This window comes from Oncorhynchus kisutch, linkage group LG9, assembly GCF_002021735.2.
Source record: "Oncorhynchus kisutch isolate 150728-3 linkage group LG9, Okis_V2, whole genome shotgun sequence".
NCBI classification, from domain to species: domain Eukaryota; kingdom Metazoa; phylum Chordata; class Actinopteri; order Salmoniformes; family Salmonidae; genus Oncorhynchus; species Oncorhynchus kisutch.
This window is the reverse complement of record NC_034182.2, coordinates 41,099,434-41,116,397: the sequence shown is the minus strand read 5'-3', so window position 1 is coordinate 41,116,397 and position 16,964 is coordinate 41,099,434. Positions and strand designations below refer to the sequence as shown.

At 45.4% G+C, this 16,964-nt stretch overlaps 1 protein-coding gene across 5 annotated transcripts in view; it reads left to right on the top strand.

Moving 5' to 3' along the window:
- Positions 1-16,964, top strand: part of LOC109897150 (glucosidase 2 subunit beta) — a 293,964-nt gene that overhangs the window by 8,918 nt on the left and 268,082 nt on the right. For all 5 annotated transcript variants that reach the window (XM_031832600.1, XM_031832599.1, XM_031832598.1 and 2 more), the window contains exons 5-6: positions 1,797-1,914; positions 5,643-5,784. In XM_031832600.1, coding sequence (XP_031688460.1) covers positions 1,797-1,914; positions 5,643-5,784 — 260 coding nt within the window. The remainder of the gene's footprint in view (positions 1-1,796; positions 1,915-5,642; positions 5,785-16,964) is intronic.

The following is a 16,964-nucleotide window of genomic DNA, read 5'->3' as shown; positions in this document are numbered from 1 at the left end:
CCAGGTCTAACTCAGAGTAGACACCCCTGGTTGCCCAGGTCTAACTCAGAGTAGACACCCCTGGTTGCCCAGGTCTAACTCAGAGTAGACACCCCTGGTTGCCCAGGTCTAGCCCAGAGTAGACACCCCTGGTTGCCCAGGTCTAACTCAGAGTAGACAGCCCTGGTTGCCTAGGTCTAGCCCAGAGTAGACACCCCTGGTTGCCCAGGTCTAGCCCAGAGTAGACACCCCTGGTTGCCCAGGTCTAGCCCAGAGTAGACACCCCTGGTTGCCCAGGTCTAACTCAGAGTAGACAGCCCTGGTTGCCTAGGTCTAGCCCAGAGTAGACACCCCTGGTTGCCCAGGTCTAACTCAGAGTAGACACCCCTGGTTGCCCAGGTCTAACTCAGAGTAGACACCCCTGGTTGCCCAGGTCTAGCCCAGAGTAGACACCCCTGGTTGCCCAGGTCTAACTCAGAGTAGACAGCCCTGGTTGCCTAGGTCTAGCCCAGAGTAGACACCCCTGGTTGCCCAGGTCTAGCCCAGAGTAGACACCCCTGGTTGCCCAGGTCTAGCCCAGAGTAGACACCCCTGGTTGCCCAGGTCTAACTCAGAGTAGACACCCCTGGTTGCCCAGGTCTAGCCCAGAGTAGACACCCCTGGTTGCCCAGGTCTAGCCCAGAGTAGACACCCCTGGTTGCCCAGGTCTAGCTCTAAATCAGTTGCTGTGGTGTACTGTGATCATTTGGAGCTGGAATGTGTTTCCATTGGCATGCCATCCGACATCCCAATTGAGAGCACCTGTTTGAAATGGATATGATTTGCGTTTCAGAATGGATTTTTTGTTGTTGGTATGAATAGCCGAATAAATATTCCTGTTGTCCTAATCGTTCCGTAGACATATGTGCAGGGGATCAGAGCCTGTTGGGCCTACGTGACAATGATAACCAGTGGACCTTTCTCATACTGAATGTTAGCACCAGGGGGCGTGTTGTCACTGTGCTAGAGACAGAGGGCTGTGTTGACATAATAGGATTCCTTTAGCAACTCAACCCTTAATGTGAATACATCATTGGATAACAAGAGTTCAATAGCCACCACCTCATTGGCTTCTCATTTTGCCCGTCTTATTGTGCTTATTGTTTACCAAATAGAAGTAGAATGGATAGTAACAACAGCAGCCTCTCAGTTAAATTGAGACGTTGTGGATATTTTCCTTCGGGATAATTGGTTCGTTCCCAAACGTCTAAACAACCCTTTTAGATTTGGTGTCAAAACAACGAAGGGCTCTAATTCCACTTAAGAAATGATTGAAAGGAAAAAAGTATTCTTTAAATATATATACGAGGTGTGCGTACATTTTTCAGAAGCATATTATTTAGCTAGACTCTCTTATGACTCCCAAGTCAAAGCATAGCCACAACCTCAATTAGTAAAACACCCCTAATTGCATCGATGTTCATTGCCACGACTAGCACATGGGTACACCTTTGGCAAACACAAGCACCAATATAGGTTTAATTTAATTTAATTATGCCATATGCCTCAAAACTGCAAACAAACAAAAATATTAAACCTAATTTTCGACCTCACAACCTCCTACCCTCTACTGTATCTCGGGCAAATATCTGCTCTTCCACAGAATCCTCCTCTAGCTCATGTACCAAGTTATTTTCCCATTTGGACTGGGAGAGTACACTGTGAGCCCTCCAGAATTGGCCCATGGCATCACTGTTAGAAGGGGGTGGGAGGTGTCCGTGGAGACAACAGACGGTGGGTTTTTCTCAGTAGTGACGGCCGCATTTACTTTCTTCCAGGAATCTGGGACAGAGGGAGCGAGCGGAGGTGGAGGGCCAGACGAGGGTCCTGGGTGAGAGGCTGAGACTCAAGCAGCTGCTGATTGAGGAAGGCGTCCTCACCTGGCGTGAGAAACAGGTAGATATAACAGTGGTAATATACACTGGCTCCCTGTCTGACCGTCACCCAGGGAAATCAGTGTGTTCCTACCCTGCCCAATCCTCCACGTCTCCTAGACATATAGTTGATACCGGAATACATGTTGCAACCATGCCACGTGTTGCTATGGTTACTGTTTAAACTAGCACCTACCCTAATGTATGTACATGCCTAACTACTAACACAATGTTATAACAGCTGTCATGCTTAGTACCACCACCACCACCACTACTACTACAGCCATCCATAATCACTCACATCCACCATACTTAGCCGACTACGATGACACGCAATAGTCACGGAATAGTCAGCTGACTACGATGACACGGAATAGTCAGCTGACTATGATGACACGGAATAGTCAGCTGACTATGATGACACGGAATAGTCAGCTGACTATGATGACACGGAATAGTCAGCTGACTATGATGACACGGAATAGTCAGCTGACTATGATGACACGGAATAGTCAGCTGACTATGATGACACGGAATAGTCAGCTGACTATGATGACACGGAATAGTCAGCTGACTATGATGACACGGAATAGTCAGCTGACTATGATGACACGGAATAGTCAGCTGACTAAGATGACACGGAATAGTCAGCTGACTACGATGACACGGAATAGTCACGGAATAGTCAGCCGACTACGATGACACGGAATAGTCACGGAATAGTCAGCCGACTACGATGACACGGAATAGTCACGGAATATTGTCAGCCGACTACGATGACACGGAATAGTCAGCCGACTACGATGACACGGAATAGTCAGCCGACTACGATGACACGGAATAGTCAGCCGACTACGATGACACGGAATAGTCAGCCCACTACGATGACACGGAATAGTCAGCTGACTACGATGACACGGAATAGTCAGCCGACTACGATGACACGGAATAGTCAGCCGACTACGATGACACGGCATAGTCAGCCGACTACGATGACACGGAATAGTCAGCCCACTACGATGACACGGAATAGTCAGCCGACTACGATGACACGGAATAGTCAGCCGACTACGATGACACGGCATAGTCAGCCGACTACGATGACACGGAATAGTCAGCCCTCTACGATGACACGGAATAGTCAGCCGACTACGATGACACGGAATAGTCAGCCCACTACGATGACACGGCATAGTCAGCCGACTACAATGACACGGAATAGTCAGCCCACTACGATGACACGGAATAGTCAGCCCACTACGATGACACGGAATAGTAAGCCGACTACGATGACGCGTAATAGTCAGCCGACTACGATGACACGGCATAGTCACTGAATAGTCAGCCGACTACGATGACACGGAATAGTCAGCCGACTACGATGACACGGCATAGTCACGGCATAGTCAGCCGACTACGATGACACGGAATAGTCAGCCCACTACGATGACACGGAATAGTCAGCCCACTACGATGACACGGAATAGTAAGCCGACTACGATGACGCGTAATAGTCAGCCGACTACGATGACACGGCATAGTCACTGAATAGTCAGCCGACTACGATGACACGGAATAGTCAGCTGACTACGATGACACGGAATAGTCAGCCGACTACGATGACACGGAATAGTCAGCTGACTATGATGACACGGCATAGTCAGCCGACTACGATGGCACGGAATAGTCAGCCGACTACGATGACACGGCATAGTCAGCCGACTACGATGGCACGGTATAGTCAGCTGACTACGATGGCACGGAATAGTCAGCTGACTACGATGACACGGCATAGTCAGCCGACTACGATGACACGGAATAGTCACGGAATAGTCAGCTGACTACGATGACGCGGAATAGTCACGGAATAGTCAGCCGACTACGATGGCACGGAATAGTCACGGAATAGTCAGCTGACTACGATGCACTGCATAGTCAGCCGACTACGATGGCACGGAATAGTCAGCCGACTACGATGGCACGGCTTAGTCACGGAATAGTCAGCTGACTACGATGGCGCGGAATAGTCAGCTGACTACGATGGCACTGAATAGTCAGCCGACTACGATGACGCGGCATAGTCACGGAATAGTCAGCCGACTACGATGATGCGGAATAGTCAGCTGACTACGATGACGCGGCATAGTCACGGAATAGTCAGCCGACTACGATGACGCGGAATAGTCAGCTGACTACGATGACGCGGCATAGTCACGGAATAGTCAGCCGACTACGATGACGCGGAATAGTCAGCTGACTACGATGACGCGGAATAGTCAGCCGACTACGATGACACGGCATAGTCACGGAATAGTCAGCCGACTACGATGACGCGCAATAGTCCGCCGACTCAGTCGCAACACAGATGCACACACAGACACCCTCCTCTGATTGCCAGCTGACAGGCTTCTTACACCCAGGGCACGTTTCGTTGAATATTTCGGGTCAATGTTCTGTTTCTGTGTGTAGGTGATTGACAGATCCAGGCTTGTACAACCCCCCTGCCCCTACTGCAGTTCTTGATCCTCTGTTCTGAATGTGTCTCTGTTGATATGGCAGAGTGCTTTAGGGGCTACTCCTAGGAACCTTACACAATAACCCCAAAGGAAACATATCCTGAGGGGAGACTGTTAGAAGAACACCAGACCTTTTAGAGACATTACTGGAATAATGTATCCTATTGGAATTGTGCACATATTTTTTCATGTTGAGTCAACAGTTCCTTCCAGCATACTGAATAAATAATATTTTGTAATTATGTTTCTGTTTTGATTTACAAAATGATTGAGGACTAGATTGAATGACAGTACATACCGTAAAAGAGAATGAAGGACATTCCAACTTTTTTGTAAATCTCCCATCAAAGTTTGCCACCAAAATAATATAGTTTTTAGACTTGTGTCGTTGATGGTAGCTACTCATGCTAGCATGTTAGCACTTAGGCTAGTTGTCTAGGCTTTAAGTTTGATAATGTAGTCTGGAGGCACTTGTTTACCCAGACAGTGCTATACATTGGAGCAGGTATGCTCGGCGCTAACTCAAAATGGACTCCATAAATCACTCTGGCTGCTGAATGTGGATAAGGAAGGAACATACCCCAGAAAGCTAGTCATCCCTATCGTAACCACAGCTCTAGAATTCATCATTGCATTATGAGAAACTCTCAGAGGGGATATTTGAAAGTAATATACACACACAGACACACACACACACACACACGTTTTGTTCATTAATTGGACTATTACAGAGAGTGATGATAGTCTATGCTTCTCTGTCATTCAGTGTCATTTTGGTGCCACGGCAACACAGCCTGGCGCTGGTGATTTAAATAGTCCATTGTGTAGGCCTCTCTGCTTTTACAGCGGAGCTGCTGCTGTGAATAAAGAGAGAGAGAGAGAGAGAGAGAAAATAACTGAATAGGAGGCTCAATACTTGAGATTCATCATTAAATCCATTCAGGCCCCACTCTTTAAATGAATGAGATACAATTTAAGGAGTTGTACATTTGCACCCACTCCATCACTTCCATGACTTCTACACAACACATTTTGCCCCCCCACCTCTTTCCTTTTCATACAGCGAAACATGCACAGGAAGGTTTTCATGCCATTAAGTTTGCCCAAGATATACCGTCTTAACTTTGAATTAGTAACGTAATTACGCATCGTTGTAATGTTGCGTTAGGTTGCCATATGGGCTTATGTGTTGCGTTGAGTTGAGGATGTCTTCCATTTTGTTTCATCTCCTCAGGCCCAGCTTCGCGACCTGCAGCGGGTCTCTGACGACCTACAGACCCAACTGGATGATCTCAGGAAGGAGGAGGCAAGGAGGAAGGAGGAGGCAGATTCACTCAGAGAGCGGGAGATAGGGGCACGGGATACGGCGGACAACAGTAAGTGTCATGACAACCAATAGAGTAGTGACAGGGGCTACACGGACAGCGATTGTTAGGCCAGTGCTCGGGTCAAGCTTCCATATAAGGTGATAGTAGGTTGTTGTCAGAGTAACGGGTCGTGTTCCATTCTTTGATAGAAGTGAATTGACCCCAACTCTGCAGGGCCGCATTTAGGGTGACATATTGGAGGGCCACAGTTAGGACGAGGTGTGTTTTAAAAACGGGTGCTTTCCGCATCGTAGAAATATGTATATCGGAATGCTGACTAACAGCATATTTTCATACGGCTTCCTTCCTGTACATCCTCTTGATGTTGGAGTGACAAGTTTACTCTGAGTCATAGGGAATATTCCCTTACCACAGTGTGAGTAGGGTTGCAAAGCTACTTGGTAATTTATCAAAGTTACCCGAACCGTCAGTAATTTTGGTAGAAAACAGAAAATCTTTGGCAATCTATCATAACTTTGGTAATTTAATATATAGTATTCAATATCTGTGTCCATATGGTTCAAGTGAAAATAGCCAAATTTAATGAAAAAAAAATGAAAAAAAGAATCAACAAAATAAATTGTCCAACTATTTACTTTTTTCAAAACTGTTTTGACGGCAAAACATTCACAACATTTGCATATTTACATAATAAAAAATATTTAAAGGATATGTCATACTGAAACCCTCATATTGGGGCGGCAGCGTAGCCTAGTGGTTAGAGCGTTGGACTAGTAACCGGAAGGTTGCGAGTTCAAACCCCCGAGCTGACATGGTACAAATCTGTCGTTCTGCCCCTGAACAGGCAGTTAACCCACTGTTCCTAGGCCGTCATTGAAAATAAGAATGTGTTCTTAACTGACTTGCCTGGTTAAATAAAGGTAAAAATAAAAAATAAAAAAAAATATTGAACACCAGAGGTATTCACTAAGATAATGGTTTATGTTAAGGATAATGTTTTACTGATTTCTCATTCTATTTGAATCATTTGATATATTTTACATGTGATAAGGCCACAAAGAAGAACAGAGATAATTACAGACACCTATGATAATCTGAAGGACCCAAAAGGGCCACGAGATATCTTGGTGATTAGATTACATAAAATCTTTGAAAGACACCAACATTCTGGTAGTTTACTGGTAAAGTTTCCAGTAGGACATGCATTTAATACTGCTTTTCTGGGGCTGGGGCTAGTTGGGTTTGGTTGGGGAAACTCATGGTTTTACACTCCCTGTGCAAGGGACTTCAAATCCATTACGTGGGGGGCAAAGCAAAGGTTTGGATATTTAAATTGGATCAGAATTGGGCCTCTGTGTAGTTTGCATAATTAATCGCCTGTGATTCAGTGGCAAAGTGGGAACAGAGAGCGGCAGCCAGGAAATCCCGAATGAATTAGTCACTCACTTTATCAAACATTCCCATTATACACCCCCCCCCCTTCCCCTGTCAACCAATCTTAATGGAGACATAATTTAATAGGCCACCATTTTAGGCAGCCTGTGTGTTATTAGTAAGGCCTAAATGTTAACTGTGGTATGGTGTTATACCTAGATCTTCCCTCCTCTTCTTCTTTTCATTTACAACTGTCCTCCGTGTCCTCGAGCTTCAAGATTGATTTGCTGTCGAGGCCCATCTTGCCACCTCCGGGTAGGGGAAAAAAAAGTTTTGGATCGGGGCGGTGGAAAGGTCACTTGACTTTGGCATCGCCGCCGAGCCCCCATCCATCAGCCTCCCGCGGTGCCAGCTGACCTTTCCCAGGGGCACGTTTTAATGACACGTTAATGACACGCGTGTGTGTGCGTCGCCTCGGCCGTGTTCCGGAGGGGCACACGGTCTCCCTTTCTGCATCCTTTTCATCACATCTTCTGGGCGTTAAACCCATTCGTTTTCACTTCCCACGCTAATGACTGCTTTGTTTCGGGGGGGGGGGGGGGGGGGGGGGGGGGTAGCATGTAGCTGTGTATGTTCTGCAGACTCATGGCCATTTCTGTGTGTGGAACTGTAGATGTGTATTTCGGGAATCAGTAGGTATGGTGAGGTTTTCGTCGTCGGTCCGAAAGGCAAAGTGGACCTAGCCGACCAGCCAGCTATCCAGAACCACGATGCGTGACATTAAATATTGATTAATTCAGGACTCGCGTTTTTACACAATAAATTAACAGCACTTAAATAAATCCCTGATGGTCCCTTAGCGTTACTGTTTGGTGTCGTGAGCCGGTCAGGGAGCCTGTCAGGGAGCCGGTCAGGGAGCCGGTCAGGGAGCCGGTCAGGGAGCCGGTCAGGGAGCCGGTCAGGGAGCCGGTCAGGGAGCCTGTCAGGGAGCCGGTCAGGGAGCCGGTCAGGGAGCCTGTCAGGGAGCCTGTCAGGGAGCCTGTCAGGGAGCCTGTCAGGGAGCCGGTCAGGGAGCCGGTCAGGGAGCCGGTCAGGGAGCCGGTCAGGGAGCCTGTCAGGGAGCCTGTCAGGGAGCCTGTCAGGGAGCCTGTCAGGGAGCCTGTCAGGGAGCCTGTCAGGGAGCCGGTCAGGGAGCCGGTCAGGGAGCCTGTCAGGGAGCCTGTCAGGGAGCCGGTCAGGGAGCCGGTCAGGGAGCCTGTCAAGGAGCCGGTCAGGGAGATGTATGCCTTCAGATATCATTCCCCCGAATTAAATCGCACAGGCCAACCTGAGCGAACATGGACGTTTGTAGAGGCAAGCAGTGTGCTACATCAGCAGATCCCGTCTTTATCCGTTCATAATATGGTATACCTTTTGTTTGTTTGCGGGTTCGTTTTCTGCGTGTAGATTTGAAAAAAAGTACGTAAAGTACGTAAGTAAACATGACTTTAAGGTGCTACTTAAGTAGTTTTTGGGGGGGTATCTGTGCTTTAGTATTCTCTGACTACTTTTACTTCACTATAATTCCTACAGAAAATAATGTGCCTTTTACTCGATACATTTTCCCCTGACACCCAAAAGTACTCATTTCATTTTGAATGATTAGCAGGACAGGAAAATGGTCCAATTTACGCACTTATAAAAAAATAACATCCCTGGTTATCCCTACTGCCTCTGATCTGGAGGACTCACTAAACAGAGAACATCCCTGGTCATCCCTACTGCCTCTGATCTGGAGGACTCACTAAACAGAGAACATCCCTGGTCATCCCTACTGCCTCTGATCTGGAGGACTCACTAAACAGAGAACATCCCTGGTCATCTCTACTGCCTCTGATCTGGAGGACTCACTAAACAGAGAACATCCCTGGTCATCCCTACTGCCTCTGATCTGGTGGACTCACTAAACAGAGAACATCCCTGGTCATCCCTACTGCCTCTGATCTGGTGGACTCACTAAACAGAGAACATCCCTGGTCACCCCTACTGCCTCTGATCTGGAGGACTCACTAAACAGAGAACATCCCTGGTCATCCCTACTGCCTCTGATCTGGAGGACTCACTAAACAGAGAACATCCCTGGTCACCCCTACTGCCTCTGATCTGGAGGACTCACTAAACAGAGAACATCCCTGGTCATCCCTACTGCCTCTGATCTGGTGGACTCACTAAACAGAGAACATCCCTGGTCATCCCTACTGCCTCTGATCTGGTGGACTCACTAAACAGAGAACATCCCTGGTCATCCCTACTGCCTCTGATCTGGTGGACTCACTAAACAGAGAACATCCCTGGTCATCCCTACTGCCTCTGATCTGGTGGACTCACTAAACAGAGAACATCCCTGGTCATCCCTACTGCCTCTGATCTGGAGGACTCACTAAACAGAGAACATCCCTGGTCATCCCTACTGCCTCTGATCTGGAGGACTCACTAAACAGAGAACATCCCTGGTCGTCCCTACTGCCTCTGATCTGGAGGACTCACTAAACAGAGAACATCCCTGGTCATCCCTACTGCCTCTGATCTGGTGGACTCACTAAACAGAGAACATCCCTGGTCACCCCTACTACCTCTGATCTGGAGGACTCACTAAACAGAGAACATCCCTGGTCATTCCTACTTCCTCTGATCTGGAGGACTCACTAAACAGAGAACATCCCTGGTTATCCCTACTGTCTGATCTGGAGGACTCACTAAACAGAGAACATCCCTGGTCATCCCTACTGCCTCTGATCTGGTGGACTCACTAAACAGAGAATATACCTGGTCAGCCCTACTGCCTCTGATCTGGTGGACTCACTAAACAGAGAACATCCCTGGTCATCCCTACTGCCTCTGATCTGGAGGACTCACTAAACAGAGAACATCCCTGGTCATCCCTACTGCCTCTGATCTGGTGCTCACTAAACAGAGAACATCCCTGGTCATCCCTACTGCCTCTGATCTGGTGCTCACGAAACAGAGAACATCCCTGGTCATCCCTACTGCCTCTGATCTAGTGGACTCACTATACACACGTGCTTCGTTTGTAAATGATGTCTGAGTGTTGGTGCGTACCCCTGGCCATCCGTAATTAAGAAAATGGTGCTGTCTGTTTTGCTTAATATAAGGAATTTGTAATGATTTTCTCTCAATTCCATTTACTTTTGATACATACGTATATTTCAAACCAAATAATTTTAGACTTTTACTCAAGTAGTGTTTTACTGGGTGATTCCACTTATACTTGAGTCATTTTCTATTAAGGTATCTTTACTTTTACTCAAGTATGACAATTGAGTGCCTTTTTCACCACTGTAATTTTGTGTGAATGCCCTCTGTATGTTGTACAATGCATCATTAGTGTGCATGTGTGTGTGGCTTGCGTGTGTGTGTGTGTGTGTGTGTGTGTGTGTGGCGTGAGGTACAGGGTCTTGGAGTCAACTCTATGCTATATTTAAGCACAAAGGCACGAGAGGGTGTGGTATATGGCTAATATACCACGGCTAAGGGCTGTTCTTAGGCACGACGCAACGCAGAGTGCCTGGACACAGCCCTTAGCCGTGGTATATTGGCCATATACCACAAACCCCCCCGAGGTGCCTTATTGCTATTATAATCTGGTTATCAACGTAACTAGAACAGTAAAAATATTTTTGTTTGTCATACCCCTGGTTTACGGACTGATATACCACGGCTGTTAGCCAATCAGCATTCAGGGCTCGAACCACCCAGTTTATAATAACATTCATTACCTCTGCTTATAGTAGGTCTCATGCCTCCTTGTTGCCAGTTCCTGGAGTGGTGAACTGAACTGGCAAGTCCCACCTCTGTTAAGCAGGGCTGTGGATGTTCTTCTGTTTCATCTGCTCAGGGGCCTAAACATTTCAGACTGCCTTTCCCTTCCCAGCTACAACCAAACATGATGATGTTTTAAGCTACCACATTCCCCACCACTAAAGCGTGAAACACACAAAAAAATAGGTACTTAGCACAGTGGGAGGCCGTTCCTTCTCTTGCGAGAAACAAAAGCGTAAGCTGCTGCATGCCGACCCTGTAGTGACGAACCTACCGAGTTTATTTGTAGTATCGCAATGCTCGTCAGTGGCCAACAAAAAGTGCATGTTCGCCGTACATCCACGGGTGAGCAAGTCACTCTTCATATGTAGGCTATGGGGTGGTAGCTAGCTAAGTGCACAGACGCAATGCGCACAACACTAAATTCTTCACCCAAGCTAGGAGCTAGTAATGACATCATAATTAAATCACATTGGATTAGCTAGTTTCCATGAAATGGCTGCCGAGTTAGTGCAGTGTCCGTAGCTAGCTAGCTATGTTGTGCTAGGTAGCGAATATACAAACGTTAGCTAGCTAGCAAAACATTTGGCTATGGGCTGCCACTGGCAGTATGGGATTATGGAGAGTGTATTCAATTGTTCTTCATCATCTTGCTAGGTAGTTATCTAGCTGAGGCCATCTGGCTAGTAACAACAAGGGTTTATTCTACAAAATAGCAACATTAGTGCCAATAGCTTGGAATCTAGACCATAAGCAATGTGCACATATACTCTATGCATTGCCAAACAACACTACTGCCACCTTCTGGTTTGGAGTATGTTAACAAGGCTGAGTGGCTGACGACTTCCAAGGTCTTTGCTGTGTGAACACAAAAGAGATTGACTGCCAACATTCTGTTCAGAGGTGCTAACATAGCTATATGTTCAGCACTTTCGAAATGTACAGCGACAAAATTCAGAACATGGGCCGTTCTTTGTGTTCCTCCTGTATACCAAGTGAGACCCGTAGGATAAATAAAGGGGGCATATAAGCGACAATGAAAGATCTTAAAATATTCAATGATTGCATTTATCAAAAACAGGTTATAGGCTACATGTGCACCACCAAGTCAGAACAGTAGGCGAAATTAAGTGGAGAAAATAGATCAAATTATTAGGAACAGGCAAACGTTTGACAATCCTACCGGTGTGTTCGGAGCTTTAACATTATAACCAGGTTCCTAGTAAATGAAATATGTTATCTTCAATCAATTATGTATTTACTCCGCATGGTTGATTTTAGTCCTCTTCAGCACGGCGAATAAAACAAAATATATAATCTAACAAAAAGTAAACCATAGTTAATAAACCAAATTCACAGACATTATGGCCAGTAAGATTGATTGTAGGAACTTTTGATCCCTCCCATCATCATGGATTCCTCCAATCATCATGGATTCCTCCAATCGTCATGGATTCCTCCCATCATCATGGATTCCTCCAATCGTCATGGATTCCTCCCATCATCATGGATTCCTCCAATCGTTATGGATTCCTCCCATCATCATGGATTCCTCCCATCATCATGGATTCCTCCAATCATCATGGATTCCTCCAATCGTCATGGATTCCTCCAATCATCATGGATTCCTCCCATCGTCATGGATTCCTCCAATCGTCATGGATTCCTCCAATCATCATGGATTCCTCCAATCGTCATGGATTCCTCCAATCGTCATGGATTCCTCCAATCGTCATGGATTCCTCCAATCATCATGGATTCCTCCAATCGTCATGGATTCCTCCAATCATCATGGATTCCTCCAATCGTCATGGATTCCTCCCATCATCATGGATTCCTCCCATCATCATGGATTCCTCCCATCATCATGGATTCCTCCCATCATCATGGATTCCTCCCATCGTCATGGATTCCTCCCATCATCATGGATTCCTCCCATCATCATGGATTCCTCCCATCATCATGGATTCCTCCCATCATCATGGATTCCTCCCATCATCATGGATTCCTCCAATCATCATGGATTCCTCCAATCATCATGGATTCCTCCAATCATCATGGATTTCTCCCATCATCATGGATTCTTCCCATCATCATGGATTCCTCCCATCATCATGGATTCCTCCAATCATCATGGATTCCTCCAATCGTCATGGATTCCTCCCATCATCATGGATTCCTCCCATCATCATGGATTCCTCCCATCATCATGGATTCCTCCCATCATCATGGATTCCTCCCATCATCATGGATTCCTCCCATCATCATGGATTCCTCCCATCATCATGGATTCCTCCCATCATCATGGATTCCTCCCATCATCATGGATTCCTCCAATCGTGGGCCATTCAGTCAAGCTCATCATTTTAACCCGTAAAGATATGGGCCTTTATCCAGTCAGAACCAAGCTAAAAACCCTCCAAAGGGTAACAAAGAATGAGATTGATGAGGATTAAATGATCAATATAAACAGAAGTATCCCTTTAAAAAAAAAAAACACTGACCCTTAATACCATCTCTTCTGTCTTTTTATATCTGTACATGTCAATATGTGGGAAATACCAACACAGGGGCAAGTAGACATTATGATTCCCACATTGCCTGTGGGTTGCCTTTTTCTGAGCCAAAATGGAGTCTTCTCCTTTTTGGCTGCAGTTGATCAAGGTCGTCTTTGGGGGTTCATATGCAGATATTGGGGAGGGCCGTGTTATTGGTGCTCTCAAAAGGCAATTGCAAAGCGACGTGTGTCAGGGGGCAATGACTCCGGGAGGATTTAATGGAATAAAGACATAAAAAAAACATTTATTTAAGAACTGTGTGTCTCATCAGTGGTATTGACTCCATGGGTTAGCGGTTTCTCTTTGGAAATGTAATGGGGAATAAAACATTTTTAGAGTGATGCATGTTGGGAACGGGTGATCAATTGACTTAGAAGTGCACACGCAGACGTTTTTGTTGTTGTTGACACGCCGCCTATGTTAACAGTTTTCGAGCAGCGCTGCGAATGATCTGTAAAGTGTGTTAGCCATCTTCGATCATCGTAGGCTAATCTCAAGCCTGTCACTGTTCCTATTGAGGGAAACCGATCCTTCAAAAGCTTCTATCAAGTCCTAATACGTGCAAGGTACCTCTACACAACTCCTTCCACACAACAGATGTGCACTATCATGTGAGATCGTATTAGGCGGATTAACGTGCGTACACATTGACTTTAGTCTATTAGCGTTCCTAGATCTCTATCTTAACCTCCGGCGGCGGTAATTTAGCTTTTTAAAGGGAAAATGTCACACATTGTTTTGACAGAGCGCGCCGGACAGCATTACCCGAGTCATCACCCATTCCCCCCCCTCCCATTCGCTAGGCTAACCGATGTTGCTCGTCATTCACAGTCTTAATGGGAGGTCTTTGTTTGGCAAAGAATGTTGGGGGAGATTTGTGGTTAAATCCACCTTGAATAAGAAAGTTGGCCAAAACCACTCCCTTTTCCCGGGATAAATCACTGCGAAAAACCGGTCAATTATTATAAATTATTTATATGAGCAGCAGCATGGCGTGAAATGGAACTGTTAAAAATAATATGCTAAATGTCTAAATCTGGCTTCTCTATGGCCTCTGCCTCAGAGAACGCTCAGAGAACGCTCAGAGAACGCTCAGGGTGGGGACAGACAGCCCGTCTCAGTATGGAGCGCAGGTCACGATGCATGTAGACCTATCTTATCATGGTAACTTTTTCTCTTGTGACAGGTAGTCCTACATTTGCTGCACCATATACTATGCTACAGTAATATAAAGACTGAATGCTCGTCTAATTTCTCCATCGGACTTTTTTTTATTGTGAAGATTGTTCTTTTTTTTTAATTGCAGCTACAGACTTTTTAAAAGAGCCGATCACTCGAATATCGTTTCTTTAAATCAGTTTCTTGCAGCCTTTCTCTCTCTCTCCATCAACATTCAAATTGCATCCAAAATAGATCATCCTGTTCTAGATTGATATATAGCCCTATACACATTGATTTCCTAGCCTCAGGTAATACATTCAATGCAGTATTGCCCTTATATTTAGCTAATTAATGCATAATAAGCTTCTAACTTACAGCCTTTCTCTTGTGCAATACGCCAAGCACCTGTGCTCCACCGGCCTCTCCTTAAAATTTAAAAAAAAATATATATATTTTTTTTGGTCCCATGTATTGGATAATGGGCTTGGGCTTATTTAAATATCATTAATGTGTGGCTCATAACATATTTAATATACTGTATGGCTCATCAGGCCCAGGTAGCATCAGGTTAGAATTGTCATGCTGATCAAAACTCTTAACAATCTCTCTGTCCCATTGTATTGAAGTGTGTCATGTTCCGATGTGGAGCTACAGTTGAAGTCAGAAGTTTACATACACTTATGTTGGAGTCATTAAAACTTGTTTTTCAACCACTCCACAAATTTCTTGTTAACAAACTATAGCTTTGACAAGTCGGTTAGGACATCTACTTTGTGCATGACACAAGTCATTTTTCCAACAATTGTTTACAGACAGATCATTTCACTTATAATTCACTGTATCACAAATCCAGTAGGTCAGAAGTTTACATACACTAAGTTGACTGTGCCTTTAAACAGCTTGGAAAATTCCAGAAAATGACATCATGGCTTTAGAAGCTTCTGATTCATTTGAGTCAATTGGAGGTGTACCCGTGGCTGTATTTCAAGGCCTACCTTCAAACTCAGTGCCTCTTTGCTTGACATCATGGGAAAATCAAAAGAAATCAGCCAAGACCTCAGAAAAAATAGTCTGGTTCATCCTTGAGAGCAATTTCCAAATACCTGAAGATACCACTTTCTTCTGTACAAACAATAGTACACAAGTATAAACATCATGGGGCCACGCAGCCATCATACAGCTCAGGAAGGAGAAACATTCTGTCTCCTAGAGATGAACCTACTTTGGTGCGAAAAGTGCAAATCAATCCCAGAACAACAGCAAAGGACCTTGTGAAGATGCTGGAGGAAAACAAGTACAAAAAGTATCTATATCCACAGTAAAACAAGTCCAATATCGACATAACCTGAAAGGCCGCTCGGCAAGGAAGAAGCCACACAAAACCGCCATAAAAGCCAGACTACGGTTTGCAACTACGGTTTGCAACTGGACATGGGGACAAAGATCATACTTTTTGGAGACATGTCCTCTGGTCTGATGAAACAAAAATATAACTGTTTGGTCATAATGACCATCGTTATGTTTGAAGGAAAAAGGGGGAGGCTTGCAAGCCGAAGAACACCATCCCAACCGTGAAGCACGGGGGTGGCAGCATCATGTTGTGGAGGTGCTTTGCTGTAGGAGGGACTGGTGCACTTCACAAAATAGATGGCGTCATGAGGAGGGAAAATTATGTGGATATATTGAAGCGACATCAGTCAGGAATCAGTCATTGTCCATTTGGGTCTTCCAAATGGACAATGACCCCAAGCATACTTCCAAAGTTGTGGCAAAATGGCTTAAGGACAACAAAGTCAAGGTATTGGAGTGGCCATCACAAAGCCCTGTCCTCAATCCTATAGAAAATATTTGGGCAGAACTGAAAAAGCGTATGCGAGCAAGGAGGCCTACAAACCTGACTCAGTTACACCAGCTCTGTCAGGAGGAATGGGCCAAAATGTGTGGGAAGCTTGTGGAAGGCTACCAGAAACATTTGACCCAAGTTCAACAATTTAAAAGCAATGCTACCAAATTCTAATTGAGTGTATGTAAACTTCTGACCCACTGGGAATATGATGAAAGTAATAAAAGCTGAAATAAATCATTCTCTCTGACATTTCACATTCTTAAAATAAAGTGGTGATCCTAACTGACCTAAGACAGGGAATTTTTACTCAGATTTAAATGTCAAGAATTGTGAAAAACTGAGTTTATATGCATTTGGCTAAGGTGTTTGTAAACTTCCGACTTCAACTGTACATGGGTCCACTCGGAGATCTAGGGGTTTCCTCCAGCTATTCCACCGGCTGACCTGATTTTTTTACTTTGGAGCATCTG